The sequence below is a fragment of the Capricornis sumatraensis genome, chromosome 22 (assembly GCF_032405125.1).
Source record: "Capricornis sumatraensis isolate serow.1 chromosome 22, serow.2, whole genome shotgun sequence".
NCBI lineage: Eukaryota > Metazoa > Chordata > Mammalia > Artiodactyla > Bovidae > Capricornis > Capricornis sumatraensis.
The window spans coordinates 10,125,735-10,142,381 of record NC_091090.1 but is presented as its reverse complement, the minus strand read 5'-3'; the positions used below and the strand labels follow the sequence as shown (position 1 = coordinate 10,142,381).

The 16,647-nt window shown below is 38.3% G+C and overlaps 1 protein-coding gene across 1 annotated transcript in view; it reads left to right on the top strand.

Moving 5' to 3' along the window:
• Positions 1-16,647, top strand: part of HCRTR2 (hypocretin receptor 2) — a 132,621-nt gene that overhangs the window by 98,124 nt on the left and 17,850 nt on the right. Inside the window, exon 3 of the mRNA XM_068960949.1 lies at positions 6,219-6,462. Coding sequence (XP_068817050.1) covers positions 6,219-6,462 — 244 coding nt within the window. The remainder of the gene's footprint in view (positions 1-6,218; positions 6,463-16,647) is intronic.

Here is a 16,647-nt window from a genome sequence, read left to right as displayed (position 1 = left end):
TACACAAAGAGCTGTTAAAACTAAGCAATCTGAAAATAAACAACCCAACTAAAACATAGACAAAAGACATTAACTACATCTTACTAAAGAAGATACACAAATGGCAAAGAAACATGAAAAGATGTCCTTCATCACATTTCATCAGTGAACTGCAAATTAAAATAATGAAATATCACTACATACTTATTAGAACGGTCAAACTATGAAACTCTGACAACAACAAAAGCTGGCAAGGATGTGCAGCAACAGGAACTCTCATTCATTGCTGGTGAGGATAATGAAAAATGTTACAGCCATTTTGGAAGACTGATTTTTTTTTTAACAAAACAGTCCCAATATATGATCCAGCAATTGCATTCCTTGATACTTACCTCTCAAAAGTTGAAAATTTACATACACAGAAAAACTCTCATGCAAATATCTATTGCAGCTTTATCCATGATGACCAAAACTTTGAGGTAACTAAGATGTCCTTCAGTAGATGAATAGATAAACTAATTACAACCAGATAATAGAATATTATTCAGTGATGAAACAAAATGAGTTGTCAAGACAGGTTCATTTCCATTCAGTTGCTCAGTCATGTCTAACTCTTTGCAACCCCATGGACTGCAGCACTCTAGGCTTCCCTGTCCATCACCAACTCCCAGAGCTTGTTCAAACTCATGTCCATCAAGTCGGTGATGCAATACAATCATCTCATCCTCTGTTGTCCCCTTCTCCTCCTGCTTTCAATCTTTCTCAGCATCAGGGTCTTTTCCAATGAGTCAGTTCTCATCAGGTGGCCAAAATGTTGGCGTTTTGGCTTCAGCATCAGTCCTTCCTTCCAATGAATATTCAGGACTGATTTCTTTAAGGATTGACTGGTTGGATCTCCTTGTAGTCCAAGGGACTCTCAAGAGTCTTCTCCAACACCATGGTTCAAAAGCATCAATTCCTTGGCACTCAGCTTTCTCTGTAGTCCAACTATCACATCCATACGACTACTGGAAAAACCGTAGCTTCGACTAGATGGACCTTTGCTGACAAAGTAATGTCTCTGCTTTTGAATACACTGTCTAGGTTGGTAATAGTTTTTCTTCTAAGGAGCAAGTGTCTTTTAATTTCATGGCTGCAGTCACCATCTGCAGTGATTTTGGAGCCCAAGAAAATAAAGTCACTGTTTCCATTGTTTCTCCATATATTTGCCAAGAAGTGATGGGACCAGATGTCATGATCTTAGTTTTCTGAATGTTGAGTTTTAAGCCAATTTTTTCATTCTTCTCTTTTGCTTTCATCACGAGGCTTGTTAGTTCCACTTCACTTTCTGCCATAAGGGAGATATCATCTGCATATCTGAGGTTATTGATATTTCTCCTGGCAATATCGATCCCAGTGTATGCTTCATCCTACAAGCCTTCCCAGGTGGTGCCAGTGGGTAAAGAATATTTTTGCTAATGCAGTAGATACAAGAGATGGGAGTTTGAATCATGGATTGGGAAGATCCCCTGGAATAGGAAATGGCAATCCACTCCAGTATTCTTGCCTGGAAGATTCCAGGGACAGAGGAGCCTGGCTATGGAGTTGCAACAAGTGGGTAGCCTACCCCTCTTCCAGGGGGACTTCCTGGCCCAGGAATTGAACCAGAGTCTCCTTCATTGCAGGCAGATTCTTTACCAGATTAAAAGAATACTACTACCTGAGAATATTACTACCCAGGAAGTCCTATAGGAGCAATGAACTGCTTTTTCAGAGTGACTTTTTCAATATAACTGAAGAGGCTCTGCACAGGAAAAGAACGAAAGTCTGCTGAGATTTGGGTGATGGGTGTTCAGTAGGCGGATGGTCTCCCTCTTTCTCTCGGTCACACTTTCCTACATTCCAGTCTATTAGTGCCTATCATCCAAACATGCAATTTGGCAGAATTTCCATTTCTACTTGTCATGGATCTCTGGGGCTGTCTGTCACATCTCTATGCCAGCATGAAACTGACTCCTCTACCGGAGAAAACTCCCACATTGACCTGACCACAGGGTGCTCATAGTGCAAATGCTCATAAAGCACCGACAGCAAAAGAAAGTTCACATCACCTCACTTTGCTCCACTCACAGTGTTCACAATTCACACTACATTCATTTCTGAAATGGTTTATACTATCAGTTTGGTTTGATCTACTGTCAAAATCTCAATGAAAAAGGCACCCAGAAGTGCACTCCTACAAGTGTAAAGCAACAACAGAACTCTCATTTATAATCACTTATGATAAGGTGAAATTGTGTATCACCTTTGAGAAAATTATGTACACTGGATTCTAATTGTATACTACAGTATATTATACACCAGCAAATACAGTAGTCAAACAACGACTGTTAAATCACTGATGCCTAAGGGTTCATTCAATGGATTATACTGTTAGATTGTCCAAACCAGCATGTTCTCTCATGGGAAGGCACTGCACCCTGCCTCACCATTGGCACTGGACAGCCATCTCTCAAGTGCACTGATTGGAACTGATTATTGCAAGCAGTTGAAGGAACTCCTAGAAATGACTTCAGAATTTGAATCACATTACTTCTATCCCATTCACCCATGTTGATTAGAATTTATGAAAAGCAAGATACTAAGCCTTGTTGAGAACTTTTTGTTTCTTATCGCTAGAGAGGATAAATATAGCCCTGGCTCAGTAGCATGAAAGGTCAACTGTGTAGAGCTAGATGACCACCGCTCTATCCCCAGGTTGGCAAGGATTTGGAAGGGCTCTGGATTCTTGACACATTCTCAAGGAGAAATAGAGGTTGAGCAAAGAGTAGACACTGGAGAAAGGTGTGAATGTCCCCTAAGGCAGTGCCAAGGAATTTCCAGGTGCCATCAACAAGGTGGAATCAAGATTGCCAGGAGAAATATCAACAGACTCAGATATGCAAATGATACAACTCCAGTGGTGGAAAGTGAAGAGGAGCTAAAGATCCTCTTGATGAGGGTGAAAGAGGAGAGTGAAAAAGCTGGCTTGAAACTCAACACTAAAAAAAATAAATAAAACAAGGTCATCACTTCATGGCAAATGGAAGAGGGAAAGGGGGAAGTGGTGGCAAGTTTTCTTTTTTGGGGGGCTCCAAAAATCACTGCAGATGGTGACTGCAGCCATGAAATTTAAAGACGCTTGCACCTTGGAAGGAAAGCTATTACAAGCCTAGACAGCATATTAAAAAGCAGAAGTGTTACTTTGCCAACAAAGGTCTGTCTAGTCAAAGCTATGGTTTTTTCCAGTAGTTAAGTATGGATGTGAAAGCTGGACAATGCAAAAGGCTAAGCACCAAAAATTGATGCCTTCGAACTCTGGTGCTAGAAAAGACTCTTGAAAGTCCCTTGGACTGCAAGGAAATCAAGCTAGTCAATCCTAAAGGAAATCAACCATGAGGATTCATTGGAAGGACTGATGGTAAAGCTGAAGCTCCAATATTTTGACCACCTCATACAAAGAGTCAACTCATTAGAAAGGACCCTGATGCTGGGAGAGATTGAAGGCAGGAGAAAGGGACAACAGGGGACGAGATGGTTGGATGGCATCACCAATTCAATGGCCATGAATTTGAGCAAGCTCCAGGAGATGGTGAAGGGCAGGGAAGCCTGGCATTCTGCAGACCATGGGGTTGCAATGAGTCAGACCTGACTGAGAAACTGAACAGCAACAAATCAACCAACAGAAACCTACTCTGATAGAGTTCATCCCTTTCAAATTAAAGTTGAAATTAACCCCCAAGAATTTAGAACAGTTTACATCTTTACTTGTAATTTCCATAACTATTCTTCACTGTAAAGCAGTCTGCTCCAATTAGAAGCTAGAACTTTAAGCTCGAGAATAGAAGAAAATACGAATAGTATAATCACCATCACCACTGCCATCATCATAGCAAGGAGTAACAAACACTTACCATTTTATACACCGGGCCCAGATGAGGCATTTCACACGTGGACTGAATCTTCTTCCAACAAGTCCGCAGTGGCTCTGATTATCATGCAAGTTTACTGTTGAGAAAATTGAGGCATAGCTTAAGTAACTCACCCAAGATCTCACATTTAGCAAGTGCCATGTGCTGCCTACCAGGAAACTTGGTTGTGGAATTGATTTCAACTGTACTCTGTCATCTTTTCTAATGAGAATCAAAAGAATCAGAGTTGGCAAGCATCTTATTGTCAATTTTACTCATTTAATAGGAAAAAAATATACACATTTGCCAACAATTGTTAAGTAGGTGACCCACATTGTGCAGCTAGCTGGGAGGAGATGAGAATGGCTATATGATCCTGATGCTTAGCCCAGAACCTCTCCTCCTCTGCTGGACCAGTATGCACATCACTCTCACTCATCTGTACCTATAGTCAATGCAACAACAAGCAAGGTCCTGATGTAAGAAGAAGAGACACCCTCCCATTCACATATTATAGGGTCAATACAACTAGGACAGAAAAATAGAGAAAGATAACTCTGCCACGTAATAAACACATGAAGCACTGTGCCAGGGACTGTCTTGCACAGTCCCTCCTGCCATTGGTCTTTGTTCCATAGAGAAGATAAACCATACATTAATGAATTAAACATGCTGTAAGTGTTGAAAAGAAAGTTAATAGAAATCTGTAAATATATATATATATATATATATATATATATATATATATATATCACAGAAAGGAGAATGAGGCTTCTTTTTAAAGAGAGGGTTTTGAGAGAATTGATTTTGTCAACCAATGGTCTGATCATTCAGTACAGAATGCACTAAATATAGTTAAATAAACTTGGAGCTTCCCAGGTTTCGTCAGTGGTAAAGAACCCTCCTGTCAATGCAGTAAACTTAACAGACACAGGTTTGATCCCAGGGTTGGGAAGATCCCCTGGAGGAGGGCCTGGCAACCCACTCCAGTATTCTTGCCTGGCAAATCCCATGGACAGAGGAGCCTGGGGGGCTACAGTCTATAGTGTTGCACAGAGTAGGACACGACTGAAGTGAGCTGGCATGGCACAGCAATGATATAAACTGATCATGGGGGATGGGCATACATGACATGTTTCTTTGCTATTTTCTCAAAGTTCCAAGCTAAATGTGTGATGCCATTAATTATATAGAAATCTGGATTAGGTAAACCTATTCAAATTTTAGAGATAGGTTGCTTATTCCAGCAATGAGCAAACTATGGCAAGGAAATCCATATAGAAGATTACCTTTTATCACAACTCATGCATTTGCATGTTGAAAATGAACTGATATATGAATAACCTTGGTTATTTAAAAATAAGAAATGAGATACCAATCATTCAAAAATGCTAATTAAATGCAATTGCAATCAAATTCTTCTATGTTAATTTAAAAGAAAGCTATGTCATCGTATTATTGTGTATAAGTAAAAGAAAAATTTCCAGTTCAGACTGCTACTGCTAAGTCACTTCAGTCGTGTCCAACTCTGTACAACCCCATAGATGGCAGCACACCAGGCTCCCTGGTCCCTGGGATTCTCCAGGCAAGAACACTGGAGTGGGTTGCCATTTCCTTCTCTAATACATGAAAGTGAAAAGTGAAAGTGAAGTTGCTCAGTCATGTCCGACTCTTCGTGACTCCATGGACTGTAGCCTACCAGGCTCCTCTGTCCATGGGATTTTCCAGGCGAGAGTACTGGAGTGGGGTGCCATCTATGAACATATATATTTTTACCTTTGAAGATAAGATTTACCTTATCAATGGAAAAATGCCAAAACAAAATCATGTTTATCTTTATTCAAAGAATGTCATATAAATCAAAACTCTTGGCATAAAAAAAGAGGCAGCTTCCCAAGTGGTGCTAGTGGTAAAGAGCCCTCCTGCCAATGCCAAAGAAGAATTGAGTTCAAATCCAGGATCCCCTGGAAGCATTCTTGCCTGGAGAATTCCGTGAACAGAGGAGCCTAGTGGGCTACAGTCCATGGGGTTGCAAAGAGTTGGAGTTGACCAAAGCAACTTAGCACTCAGTCATAGTATATACTTTTATATTTAATGGGAAGTAGGTAATTCTTTTTCTTGATACATTTCTCTTATTATTTGTAGCCACTTTTTTTTTCCATTTTTTAAATAGAAGCACTTGAATGAAATGTCTTTTGACAACTTTGAATCTGGTTATCCGTGGGCCTACCCTTCTGAAATAGTACAAATATTGAGAGACATCCATGTAACAGCTGGCGCTTCCCTGTACTACCTTCCTTCTCTCTTTAGACCGTGTCGGTGTCTGTGTCTGTCCTCACGCTGAGCTGCATTGCCTTGGACCGGTGGTATGCTATCTGTCACCCTCTGATGTTTAAGAGCACAGCCAAGCGGGCCCGGAACAGCATCGTCATCATCTGGATCGTGTCCTGCGTCATAATGATCCCTCAGGCCATCGTCATGGAGTGCAGCACCATGCTGCCTGGTTTAGCCAATAAAACTGCTCTCTTTACCGTCTGTGATGAGCGCTGGGGAGGCAAGTGCAGTGTGGCCCTTATATTGATATGACGGCTGTGAATTGGAAATCTGATTTGCATAACACTTGTAAAGCTGGCCTTCTTTATTTTATTGACATTCATTAGTATCGCTTTGCAAAAACATGAAGAATCAAGTTGAAATCCAAAACGATTTCACAGAATCCCGCCACCCATTTTGAACCTTTAGATGCACGACTATCTAGCTGTTGTATTATTCAGCTGGTGACTATGAACTTTTCTTAGGTTTTCTAAAACATCGAAAGGACTCATTTATAATAACCCAAATATATATTTTGAAATTATTAGCATTTTATAACATGGTAGAACATTATATTTCTGCAGGTGTCAGATTCCCTAATGGGGCTTCAAATGCAACTGAATTTTTTATGTTAAAGTCATGTTCAGAATGGAAACACGACTGTCTTGTCTATTGACCTATGTTGATCTTTGAGTCAACCAGCTAAATATGCTTTCTCCATTCATAATACAGTAAATTGATAAATTTTACCACTGACATAATTATTTTCTGATTTCAGAGTTATACTAATCATGGAATTATGATCCCATCTGACATGGTCAGTAGTTAAATTTAAACAATCAGAAGATGGAGGTGTTATGTTCCTTTGGTTCAGAACTCTCAGCAACAGTCTGAGTTCTGCAACAGTCTGAGTTCTGTAACAGTGGAACCACTTTTATCAGTGCCTGATGATGGCACGAATCTGGACAGAGCAAAGAATGAAAGAAAATAAAATAATGCTGCATTTCCCAGCACCGTCTACAAAATTATAACATAAAATTTAAAGAAAACAATCTATTTACCTCTGGTTAAGTATATTACAATGGTTCATATTTAGACACTGTAAATATTAGGAAAGCATTTGTCCATTGTATCAATAGAAGCAGTGTACCCCAAGGATGGCTGGCTCATGGACTTCTGATTTTCAAGTATTTGAATCTCTGAATTCATGTTAACTCCTAACTTGGTACTTTATTGGAACCCTGAAAAGAGAAAAATCAGGGACTGAAAAATTAGGCATATATTTTCACTGCAGCAAAATAAAACTCAAAAAATATTGCAATTACTCCATATATTATCCAAAGACCTAAAATAAGCAAAATTTCAAAATCTGCATTATCTTTTATTCCAGATATTAAATGCCACTTTATAAAATTTAGTTTTTCCCTTCATTTCTAACATTGCAACTCTTTTGCTATATTTCTTTCCGGATCTTCTTTGGTTTTTCATGAGTTTCCTTATTAACAATGCAGACAAAAACAAAATGAGTGGAAAGTTCCAAAATGATAGAAATATTTCTTAAGTGGTTTTGGTCCCATTTATTTAATGTTCAAACAACATCTTGAGTACTTAGGATATGCCAAAAATTGTGCCAACCTGAAGAGAAATAGACTCTGCCTAAGGGAACACGTTGTATATACTGAGGCTGAAAGGCAAATAAATAAAGTCTTATAGTGTGATTAGTATTTTAATATACTTAGATATAAAGTGCTAGGAGCACAAATTAGAGGACAGACTCAGTCCTGGCCATTTGCACAAAGTTTACAAGCAGCTGCTAACACTTCAGCAAAGCATTAAAGATGAACAGGGAGGAAACTCAGGGGGCAGTTCATTTACTCAGAGTTTGAGCTCTGGTCACTTAGAATGGACTTGTTTTGCCTCTTGATTTGGCTATGTTTTAATGTTTAAATAGGGCTTTCTTGGTGGTTCAGACAGTAAAGAATCTGCCTGCAATGCGGGAGACCCAGATTCAATCCCTAGGTTGGGAACATCCCCTAGAGAAGGGAATGGTTACCCACTCCAGTCTTGCCCGGAGATTCTCATGAACAGAGGACCCAAGAGTCAGACCACACTGCAGATGGTGGATGAGCAACTAACACTTTCACTTTCTTTATAATGTTTAAATATCTCAATTATTTTTCAGTTTAAGAAAGACTAAAAATGTGGAGATTCACTAGCATGAGTGTGATTCTCTCTCAGTGCACAATTTAATAATTTGGTTGATTAAATGACTATAACCTATCCCTTTAAAAACTGAGCAAAGATTTTCCAGACAGGGAAGAGGGGAAAGGGAAAAACTGAGGGTGTCCTAGGAAGTAGGAAAACCCACACAATGGGCACCACCCCTTGAAGAAGTAAGAGAGTTCAAACTTATAGTTTCTGGATTGCAGGGGTAGACAGTCTAAAGAATTGTGTTTCGGGAGAGGTAGGCTGGGGACCAACTGTGACATATCTCTTAGGTAATTCCTATACAATGAGTTCTATTTGGAAAAGAGTTTAAAGATCTCTTGAGTGGAGTAATTTAGTTAATCATGATGAAATTGAACCATAAATTGAATTATTTGTTCAATATTATGAAGCAAACAAGCACAATTATTTTTTTCTTATGTTCTTTTATTATTTTTTAAATTTAAATTTATTTATTTTAATTGGAGGCTAATTACTTTGCAATATTGTATTGGTTCTGCCACACATCAACATGAATCCACCATGGGCGTACACGTGTTCCCCATCCTGAACCCCCCTCCCACTTCCTTCCCCGTACCATCCCTCTAGGTCATCCCAGTGCACCAGCCCCAAGGATCCTGTATCGAACCTGGACTGGCGATCCGTTTCTTATGATATTATACATGTTTCCATGCCATTCCCCCAAATCATCCCACCCTCTCCCTCTCCCACAGAGTCCAAAAGACTGTTCTATACAACTTGTATCTTTTGCTGTCTCGCATACAGGGTTATCGTTACCATCTTTCTAAATTCCATATATATGCATTAGTATACTGTATTGGTGTTTTTCTTTCTGGCTTACTTCATGCTGTATAAGGCAAAGTAATACTGCATTGAGTTGATCATCCACAAAAGCAAGCAATAAAAGGTATTATATTAGTTTTACATACATTAAATGAAATCAACATAATTTTATGTTTTTAAGAAGTGTATGAAAAATATAAAGTAGGTTCTTATCATTCTGCTCATCAGACATCTAGTTTATTATAACGATTTTTGCATAGCATAAGTTTTGTTAATATAAGATTTGCATGTCTACTTTTCTTTTCTTTTTAAATTAATTAATTAATCTATTTATTTTTGGCTTCACTGGGTCTTGGTTGCCACCAGGGCTTCGTCTAGTTGCTGTGAGCAGGGGCTACTCTCAAATTACAGTGCAAGGACTTCTCATCGCAGCGGCTTCTCTTGTTGCAGAGCATGGGCTTCTAGAGTCCATGGACTTCAGTAGATGCGGTTTATGAGCTTTGGATTTAGAGCACAGCTTAGTAGCTGTGGCTCATGGGCTTAGTTGCCAGCAGCATGTGGAATCCTCCTGGACCAGATTCGAACTTGTGTCCCCTGCATTGGCAGGCAAACTCTCAAGCACAAGACTACCAAAGAAGTCCCTGTAACTCTATGTTTAACTTAAAATTTTTAAGCTTGGACAAAAATATGTGATAGTCAGAAGCTAAAGTCACCAAAAGGGTTCAAACATGGGTTTGATCTTTGGGTCAGAAGATCCCCTGGAGAAGGGAAAGGATAACCACTCCAATATTCTTATCTGGGAAATACCACTGACATAGGAGACTGGTGGGCTACAGTCCATGGGGTTGTAAGGCTAAAGGTCAGCTTTCATTCCAGTCCCAAAGAAAGGCAATGCCAAAGAATGTTCAAACTACCACATAATTACACTCATTTCACACACTAGCAAAGTAATGCTCAAAATTCTTCAAGTTAGGCTTAAACAGTACGTGAACTGAGAACTTCCAGATGTTCAAGCTGGATTTAGAAAAAGCAGAGAAACCAGAGATAAAATTGCCAACATCCACTGGATCATAGAAAAGGCAAGAGATTTCCAGAAAACCATCTACTTCTGCTTCATTGACTGTCTTAAAAGACTTTGATTGTGTGGATCACCACAAACTGTGGAAAATTCTTCAAGAGATGGGAATACCAGACCACGTGACCTGCCTCCTGAGAAACCTATATGCAGGTCAAGAAGCAACAGTTAGAACCAGATATGGAAAAATGAATTGCTTCCAAATTGGGAAAGGAGTATGTCAAGGCTGTGTATTGTCACCCTGCTTATTCAACTTACATGCGGAGTACATCATGAGAAACGCTGGGCTAAATGAAGCACAAACTGGAATCAAGATTGCCGAGAGAAATATCAATAATCTCAGGCCTGCAGATGACACCACCCTGACAAAGTGAGGAGGAACTAAAGCCTATTTATGAAAGTGAAAGAGAAGAGTGAAAAAGCTGACTTAAAACTCAACATTCAGAAAACTAAAATCATGGCAACTGGTCCCATCATTTTATGGCAAATAGATGGGAAAACAATGGAAACAGTGATAGACTTTTCTTGGGCTCCAAAATCACTGCAGATGGTGACTGAAGCCATGAAATTAAAATATGCTCCTTGGGAGAAAAGTATGACAAACCAAGGCAGCATGTTAAAAAAGTAGAGACATTACTTTGCTAACAAAGTTCCATCTAGTCAAAGCTATGGTTTTTCTAGTAGTCAAGTATGGATGTGAGATTTGGACCATAAAGGAAGCTGAGCACTGAAGAATTGATGCTTTTGAACTGTGGTGGTGGAGAAGACCCTTGAGAGTCCCTTGGACTGCAAGGAGATCCAATCAGTCAATGCTAAAAGGAATCAGTCCTGAATATTCATTGGAAGGACTGATGCTGCAGCTGAAGCTCTGATACTTTGGCCACCTGATGCAAGGAGCTGACTCATTAGAAAAGACCCTGATGCTGGAAAATATTGAAGGCAGGAGGAGAAGGGGATGACAGAGAATGAGATGGTTGGATGGCTTCACCGACTCAACGGTCGTGAGTTTGAGCAAGCTTTGGGAGATGGTAAAGACAGGGAAGCCTGGCAAGCTGCAATCCATGGGGTCGCAAAGAGTTGGACATGACTGAGTGACTGAAAAAAAGTCACTGTAGGACGTTATATTTTACAGGGTTACCTCTCTAATTCAAACATCTTGAAAGTCCAAATACCATTTAGCCTAATTAAAAATCTATTTACTGTGAAGTATCTTTCATTTGTGTTTAACTCATAAACTGTATTCCTTATCTTTCAGTATCACTTGAGTCTCTCAGTTGTGTCCAACTCTTTGAGAACCCATGGAATATAGCACAGCAGGCTTCCCAGTCCATTACCAACTCCAGGAGCTTACTCAAACTAATGTCCATTGAGTTGATGATGCCATCCAAACATCTCATTCTCTGTCATCCCCTTCTCCTCCTAACTTCAATCTTTCCCAGCATCAGGGTCTTTTCCAGTGAGCCAATTCTTCACATCAGGTTGCCAAAGTATTGGAGTTTCAGCTTCAGCATCAGTCCTTCCAATGAATATTCAGGACTGATTTTCTTTAGGATGGACTGGTTGGATCTCCTTGCAGTCCAAGGGACTCTCAAGAGTCTTCTCCAACACAGTTCAAAAGCATCAATTCATCAATGCTCAGCTTTTTTATAGTCCAACTCTCACATTTGTACATGACTAATGGAAAAACCATGGCTTTGACCAGACAGACCTTTGTTGGCAAAATAATGTCTCTGCTTTTTAAATGCTGTCTAAGCTGGTCATAACTTTTCTACCAAGGAGTACGTGTCTTTTAATTTCATGGCTGCAGCCACCATATGCAGTGATTTTGGAGCCACCAAAAACAAAGTCTGTCACTGTTTCCATTGTCTCCCCATCCATTCATCATGAAGTGATGGGACCAGCTGCCATGATCTTAGTTTTCTGAATGTTGAGTTTAAGCCAACTTTTTCACTCTCCTCTTTCACTTGCATCAAGAGGCTCTTTAGTTTTTCTTCGCTTCCTGCCATAAGGGTGGTGTGATCTGCATCAGTTCAGTTCAGTCGCTCAGTCGTATCCGAGGTGGTATGATCTGCATTCTCCTGGCAATCTTGATTCCAGCTTGTGCTTCCTCCATCCCAGCATTTCTCATAATGTACTCTGCATATAAATTAAATAAGGAGGGTGACAATATACAGCCTTGTCAGACTCCTTTCCCGATTTGGAACCAGTCATTTGTTCCATGTCCAATTCTAACTGTTGCTTCCTGACTTGCATACACATTTCTCACGAGAGCAGATCCAGTGGTCTGGTATTCCCATCTCTTCAAGAAATTTCCACAGTTTGTTGTGATCCACACAATCAAAGGCTTTGGCATAGTTAATAAAGCAAAAATAGATGTTTTTCTAGAACTCTCTTGCTTTTCTGATGATCCAATGGATGTTGGTAATTTGATCTCTTGTTCCTCTGCATTTTCTAAATCCAGATTGAACATCTAGAAGTTCACAGTTCACGTACTGTTGAAGCCTGGCTTGGAGAATTTTGAGCATTACTTTACTAGTATGTGAAATGAGTGCAATTGTGCAGTAGTTTGAATATTTTGTGGCATTGTAGTTCTTTGGAATTGAAATGAAAAGTGACCTTTTCCAGTCCTGTGGCCACTGCTGAGTTTTCCAAATTTGTTGGCATGTTGAGTGCAGCACTTTCACAGCATCATCTTTCAGGATTTGAAATAGCTCAACTGGAATTCCATCACCTCCACTAGCTTTGTTCGTAGTGATGCTTTCTAAGGCCCACTTGACTTCACATTCCAGGATGTCTGGCTCTAGGTGAGTAATCACACCATCAGGATTATCTTGGTCTTGAAGATCTTTTTTGTACAGTTCTGTGTATTCTTGTCACCTCTTCTTAATATTTTATGCTTCTGTTAGGTCCATATCATTTCTGTCCTTTATCGAGCCCATCTTTGCATGACATGTTCCCTTGGTATCTCTAATTTTCTTGAAGAGATCTCTAGTCTTTCCCATTCTGTTGTTTTCCTCTATTTCTTTGCATTGATCACTGAAGTAGGCTTTGTTATCTCTTCTTGCTATTCTTTGGAACTCTACATTCATATGCTTATGTCTTTCCTTTTCTCCTTTGTTTTTCACCTCTCTTCTTTTCACAGCTATTTGTAAGGCCTCCCCAGACAGCCATTTTGCTTTTTTGCATTTCTTTTCCATGGGGATGGTCTTGATCCCTGTCTCCTGTACAATGTCACGAACCTCAGTCCATAGTTCATCAGGCATGCTATCTATCAGATCTAGTGACTTAAATCTATTTCTCATTTCCAGTGTATAATCATAAGGAATTTGATTTAGGTCATACCTGAATGGTCTAGTGGTTTTCCCTACTTTCTTCAGTTTAAGTCTGAGTTTGGTAATAAGGAGTTCATGATCTCAGCCACAGTCAGCTCCTGGTCTTGTTTTTGTTGGCTGTATAGAGCTTCATTTACCTGTTATTTTCCTTATCTTATCCCAAGTTAAATCAATGATCTAATTCTAAAAGTATACAGAGATGTCATAATTGTCCTACATCCAATATTACAGTGTGGAAAGAGTGTAAACCATGTGGATTCATATCTTTCAAGTCACTTTTGGAAAAGTCTTGCAAATACTGTCTCCTTCATGGTACAAAATACCTGAGAACTCTGTCTTGCTGAAAATAAGACCACAAAAGTGTAATATGGATGTATCATTAATGAAGCTCATTATCTTCTTCATTACCTATAGTTTGTTCACAAAAGAACACAAGCCATTAAGTTCTTGGCACAAAAATAAAATGTGTTAATGTTTATTTTAATTATTTTTAAAAGATTTCTTAATAAATTTATTTATTTTATTTGGAGGTTATGTATGTTCATTGTTTGCTTCAGTCATATTAATTTATACTTCTGAAATTTTTAAATTATCTCAAAATTGTAACCATACTTTCTTGATTTCTTGGTTTGTAAATACTTCCACAGGATAAATCCTAATGGAAGAAAGTAACTTTCTTTCTGCACTCAATCCAAGATATGTTTTTACCAGTCATTAATCCAACTTTTAATGAGCATATAGTGATTATCAAATAGTATTTTGGAGACTGGGGATTTATAATCTTCCTCCTATTGGATTGTACTGTCAAATTATTCTTTGGTGGTTTCAAAAATAATAATAATAATGGAGATATTCTTTACATCATGGCCTTTGGCCTATTGTCATTGGGAAAGTATATAAATATGTGTGTTTATTAATAGGAACATTTATTGAAGACATTTATCAGGGAAAAGATAATAAAATATATGAAAGATTAAGGTGGACTTTAATGGATACATGAACTTTGAAAAGACTGTCCAAACTGAAAATTTGAAAAATTATATTATTTTTTCCATTGAATTCTTGATAGGTATAAAATGAAGGAGAAAATGTCATTTTTAGATAATTATATTAACATGTTCAGTTAATAATGGACCTCAACTCATTTATGTTTTGTCTGTCCAATAGATGATATTATTATTTAATCTGGTCTTTTAAGTTTATTTTTTAATTGAAGGACAATGGCTTTACAGAATTTTGTTGTTTTCTGTGGAACATCGACATGAATCAGTCATAGGTGTACAGATGCCCCTCCCTCTTGAACCTCCCTCCCATCTCCCTCCTCATCCCACCCTTCTAGGTTGATACAGACCCTCTGTTTGAGTTCCCTGAGACATACAGCAAATTCCCATTGGATATCTATTTCACATGTGATAATTTAAGTTTCCATGTTTCTCTCTCCATACATCAAGACTAAAGAAAGATCCACATTTGCTCCTTACTTGTTGATTTGGTATATATACAAGAATTTATGTAGATTATGCCTATTTATTGGTTGAGTAGAGACAACAAATTTTAATAGCTTTTAATCTTTAAAATGTTGTTTTCTAATTTAGGGAATGCCTAAGTGAATACATTTTATGTAGCTCCTTTCTAGATATATGAATGTCTTAAAATATATAAAAGATATTTCTCATCAAGTGCAGAGAAAGATCAAAGATGGTTTTAACATATAATTTAAACTTTCAGTGGTATTTCTGGATTTTCAATTAGCTTAGACTCTGAGCATGAAATGAGGAATTTAAGATGATTATGTTTCACCAATTATCTAAAATAATCTCTTGAATGAAACAATCTATCCCAGCCTGCAAATATAATTTTTGCTTTATCAACTTTTGTCTGTGTTGGCATTCATTATCATAATATGCCTTTACTGGTCAATTACATCTTTTTACAGCTATTTATAAACATGCCACTTGCAGAATGAGCTTTGTTTCCCATCTGTTTAAAACTGCAGACTGTTATCATAGTGTTGATATCCATATATGCATTTAAAAAACAAATGACCTACGAAATCTACCTGTCTCCTTTAGTTTGGGGCAGACATCAGGGATTCATGGGTATGTATGCTTCAAAGGTACATTTTTTATGCAGGAAGAGTATGTGACACTTTCTTCAAAACAAACAAAAGTTCAGAGCCACTCAGGTGCCTGGGAAGTGCCGAGGTAACTCTCCAGTTCCTTTTAAATTGGCTCCCCTATTGCTGCACGGACTGTGGAGCTTCAAAGGAAAAGGATGTCTGTTATTCCTCCCTTCATGCTGCTCAGATTCTATCACTTTTTATGTAACTGGCCTGTTTTACAGGACAAACTTGAAAGGAAGTTAGAAGCTGATGAGCTCAGCCTGAGCCACCTGGGCCCCCGAGGAAGTTAAAAATGACACCTGAAGTTGATCTCTTAGAGCTCCTGGCACCACATGCACCCTGCCATCCTCTCTAAAGATAGCAATGGAGAAAAGTATCTATCTGAGAAAGAAGGCAGTTTTAAGAGTAAAAATAAGACTATTAAATTCAAGAAGATAAGACTATAAAATCAATATTATGGAGGATATTTAACTCATTGATACCTTTAAAATATATTCAGTAAGAAGTCAATGAATTATCAACCTTTGTTATCAGCAATTATGGTCATCATAATTATTTTTGGCTAAACCTGAGGATAAATTTCTGTTATCACATTTGATAACTGAGTCTTCATGCTTCAAAATACTCTCTGAAGTAATGAAACAAATATAATCTATAAAAATGATAGCATTGTCCTTCCGTAATAGTATATAACCAATCCCATTGTCAATATCAAGCTCAAAATAAGTTATGGAATTTTTAGAATTAAAAAAATCTATTTTGCTAGCATTTAGTTAGAATTGTATGTAGTTAGTGGCATTTAGTATCCATAGTATCCATCTAGTATATATTGTTTCTTGTTAAGTAAAAGTAGCTGGGTCACTATGACATATTCAAATACTAGCGTAA